Source organism: Notothenia coriiceps, unplaced genomic scaffold (genome assembly GCF_000735185.1).
Source record: "Notothenia coriiceps isolate Sejong01 unplaced genomic scaffold, NC01 NC01_scaffold00006105, whole genome shotgun sequence".
Lineage (NCBI taxonomy): Eukaryota > Metazoa > Chordata > Actinopteri > Perciformes > Nototheniidae > Notothenia > Notothenia coriiceps.
In genome coordinates, this window is record NW_011338806.1 from 120,788 (window position 1) to 125,319 (window position 4,532).

The window sequence follows — 4,532 nt, forward strand, 5'->3', positions numbered from 1 at the left end:
TTTGCCGCCTGAGGAGAGGGAGAGTGTGTTTTAAGAAAGCAAGACAGAAACAGAAAGAGTGTGTGTGTGTGTGTGTGTGTGTGTGTGTGTGTGTGTGTGTGTGTGTGTGTGTGTGTGTGTGTGTGTGTGGTGGTAGAAGTCAGGTCACCTGTGACACGAACACATAGCCCAGAGCGTTTCTTGCCTTGTGTCGGCACATCAACACCTCCACTATCCCTGAGAGGAGAGAGCAATAGGAGAGAGAAAGGGATAAAGAAACATTAAATTATGACTATGTCGTTATTAAATTAGTGTCTGACGAAACAACACACAGACGGTTTAACATTGAAATGGATGTGATTGACTGGTGTTTGTTCACTGTTTTACTGAGAAAAAAGTTTTAGTTGCATCCCTGATTGAAAACTGACTTAGAAACTAATTATTTGATCATGTTGCATACAATTGAACGGATTTATGTATCAACTTGGCAAGAGTGGACCTCCATATAGTTACAACATTTCCATAAATGTTGTGCTCAGACAAACTGGGGGGAAAAGAGGAATAAACAGGCTGATGGATGGACATATCTTTAAAGAGAATAATAGATGATCTGTATTACCTCCAACGAGACGCTTTCTCATTACAACATAACATCCCATAATTACCAGCACTCGTGCTAATATAGCGTGTTTTAATCGTTTAAATCTCCTACAGGAGATACAGTACACTGAGGTATCAGGTGGATGACTGAGAGGTGCCTGTCAAACAGTGCATGTGTACGTTTACAGAATTGAGAGTGTATCCGTGTTCCTTTGAACAATGACGAATCACATGTAAGTGTATCCCTACCATTATCTTCCCCCACTAACCGATGTAATTCCACCTCTGGAGGATCCGCCGCCTTTGTGTGCTGCCAGCGGCTGTGTGTGCGACTGTAGGCCGTCAGAGGGATACTGCCACCGGCCAGCAGTCGCGGTCCGTCCCGGGGATTCAGAGGGGAAGTCCGGCTGTGCATTTCCCGCAGAAACACTCCCAAGCACCGCCTCGATGAACACCCGGGCATTGCGAATCTGCGAAGGATAGTTGCCATTGTTGGTTCAGTTTTCAGTGGCAGGAATATTGTGTACTAGGAAACTTGCAGGAAGTAGGGTGCATGTTTCTTCCTGAAGGAGGAGGGACTTCATGTAACTGGCAGCTGCTGACCTTGGTTTCAAACAGCAGTAACCAAAAGGTTCACACATGGCAGTGCATCTCAGAGCTACACTGTTAGTATGACCCAGGATAAGATTTCTAGGTTCTTTAATTTTCTTTTGATCCATGAAGACCTTTTTTGTTATTGTTATAGGTTTTATACTTATTTTGGCCACAAGAGGCTGAAGTGCATTCAATTGCACTTTCATTCACTTTGCATTCAGGTTATTTTCCAGGAATGGATCCATGCAAATTAATATAAACAGGTTGTTTTTAATTACAGTATTTGCCTTGTTTTTAGTATGCATGGAGAATTTATGAACATCAAAAATGATCCTGGCAATACTTTTCCCCCATCTACCTGCACAGTGATTAGACAATTGAGATCAGACAACTATCTCACTTCCCGTTAGCGCTTCTGTATTCTTGCCTGAAATGTGTTTTATGTATCAGGATGTTTTGCCCTTCCTGATATCCGTTCCCATTACACTCAGCAAGATTCAAAGTGGGATTTGTACTTCACAAGAGACAAACACACATACTAGCACACATACAAACAAACACACTAGACCCCCTGTTAAGGTGTTGTTCAAAAGTTACACATTACCCTGGTTAAAGGCTGAAGGTTGGCCAATGCAAAGGTTTATGGTTAATGTTTAGGGCCCAATTTGAGAAATATTGTCCCATTTTCTATCATTCCTATTGGCTGGCTTGAGACACACCTTGAGTCCTGTCTCTGGAGGGTCCAGTCTTTGCAGAACAAAGAGAGTTGTTGTTGAGGTCAGGTTTTCCGTCAGGCTGCCCATGTCTAGTCTGACCATGCATTATTAAGCAGGTCTTTACAGGTTATGCAATCACACAGTCAGACAGTGGCTCTGATGGCACAGCTGAGCAGAGAGCCAGGCCTGCATCCAACCTGTGGACCAGGCATTGTGAAGGAAATTGGCCATTTATGAAATATTACAACAATGTTTTAACATTCAGGTACATCAGATTACATTTATATCGATTATATTACATCCCATCTGCCACAGGAAGGACATTTGTATTGCTGCCTGGCTTTGTTTACTCTTCCTAATTGAAAAGGATTCAATTGACTCTGGGCAGTGAATCATTTTTATTTTGTAACCGAGATGTAAATCTATCCTAAGTGTAAAGTGTAGGTGGCTCTGGTGTTGGGTCCAGCTTAAGTGGGTAAAGAAACTATAACTAAACACACTAATTAACACACTAATTACACATATTTTTACCGACGTATATTTGATCATTGATAAAGGAGCATTTGGATACAACAGAAAGAAAGAAATCAAGAAAGACATAAATGTTATTCAATAGTATTGCTACTAAAAAATCAACAATCATGGTTTACATTAATACCACCATTATTAGTTAGATTATGTAATAAATAAAGAAGAGCAGTTGCATTTGTTTTTCTATCGCCCATATGTTGCAAGTTCACGGACCTAAAACTAGCACTGGCCACTCAGCATATCATTCAAGTGTACACTTTTTCAAAAATATATGTTGGGTTTTGGATGAAATACAACTATTTTCTTGGGTAAATATTTAAATCGAAAGCTCAACCTGAAATAGAGACAGCGGTGATGTGTTACATTTGAATGTTAAGCCGGCGAAGGTCATTGGAGAAGTAAAGAGAGATCACTCAGGTTTGCGTTAGTCTGCAGATTCTGTTGCAGGGAAGTGAAATGTCACCTGATGGATGTCTAAGGCTCTGCCGTGGAGGCCAACAGGCTGCTCAGATCTGATTTCCGCAGACGTGTTTCCCTCTTCTCATGTGAACGCTAACCTTGAGATGGAAAATGGATGGTGGAATGACGCTTGGGTGTGAGTGACAGAAACTGAGCCTGATGGCCCGTGACGAACACTTCCAGTCTGTCCCCGGACAACAAACAAAGGATTGGCACACAACACAGCAGGAACACTAACTCAGAGACACAGAGGACATGCCCGCCATTAATCATCAAAGATTGACAAAGCAGTAGAGTGTTTTTTTGAACCAGTGTGTTTCAGTAAGTTGGCCCTATAGCATTGTTTATTGCCTTCAACTGGAGACATTAACACTCTGCCAATAAACATCTTGGGCATGGCACACTCACAGTAAGATGATGCCAGCCACACAGTGTGTCCCCTCCTATCCTGCAGGGGTCAGCCTTGTATCAGAAGGTTGATTGGAGGATTGTTTCCTCTCTCCTGTTGCTCTTTGCTTTCTTTAGATTGCTGCAGGCCGGTTCCCACTGTGATAGTGAAAAACTAAAGACATTTATATTAACATGTACAGTATATCCCTTTAACTGCCGGACCAAGAAAAAGCTATGGAATTTTTTTTTTTTTGCATTTTCTTATCAAATGGGCCACAAATAAGCACAAACAATTATTTATTTTTTGACTGACCACACAGTTTTGTTTTTATGCGCCTCTACCAAATGGTCGAGCTGGCCTTCTATGGTAAAAGTAATCATCATATAACAGTAAAGTGTTTGTATGCATCAAACTCAAATAACACACAAACTCAAATACATTTGTTTCTTTTATGGAAAATGAGCAATATATACAACCAGATATATTCCTAAAAGATAATAAATTAGAATTGTAAAAAAAAAAAATGGAAAAAAGTAATGTAAAGGGTTTTTCATGATAAAAATCTCATCTTACTGTATAACTTTATGCTGAATTGGCCTAACAGGAAACTACTGGCCTAACAGCAAATGTCTATATCCTGTGTTGGCCTAACTTGCTCATCTGTGTGCAATTTTGGGCTGAATGCCATGCATGAAAGGTGCTATATAAATTATTATCACTCTTTCACTCTGAGACTCATAAAGCTGTACTATATTTAGTAATATTACCACGAATCTAGCTATGTATTTACCATATTTTATTGGAAAACATCTCTGAAACTCTGAAAAAGTCATATTGCTAGCTTACCATAAAAGGCCAATTCGACCGATTGGTTGAGCATATTTTTTTTTTTTAAATTACACCCTTGTTAAAACTTTTGTGCATCAAGTTATCTAATTATGTTCAGTCAGTGCCCTGCCACAAAAATATGTCAAAAATGATATGGTTACCTTACAAAAGTTGACCAAAAAGAGTGATTTCTTCAGCAGTGATTTTTAGCATTGCCAACTTTCTCAGTTGAAGCTAGCCGAAGGGCATTCTGTTTGAACCACAGAGGTTGTTTTGTGCATAACATGTCAACCAAAGGGTAGAGCTGGCTGAATCAGATGGAGTTCAACTTTTTTTTTTTTTTCAACAAGATATCAAGACACAAAATGTGCTCTACCAAATGGTGGTGCTGGCAGTTAAATTGATATAGACTCCTGCATTTACTTTTTCACTTA

General features: G+C 39.9%; 1 protein-coding gene across 1 annotated transcript in view; it reads right to left on the reverse strand.

The window, feature by feature from the left end:
* The window catches only part of echdc2 (enoyl CoA hydratase domain containing 2), a 6,697-nt gene extending 5,551 nt beyond the window's left edge, over window positions 1-1,146 (reverse strand). The window contains exons 1-2 of the mRNA XM_010768906.1: window positions 829-1,146; window positions 149-216 (exon numbers count right to left, since the gene is read on the reverse strand). Of these exons, the coding sequence (XP_010767208.1) occupies window positions 149-216; window positions 829-1,069 (309 nt within the window). The 5' untranslated portion in view covers window positions 1,070-1,146. The remainder of the gene's footprint in view (window positions 1-148; window positions 217-828) is intronic.
* Window positions 1,147-4,532: the final 3,386 nt, after the last annotated feature.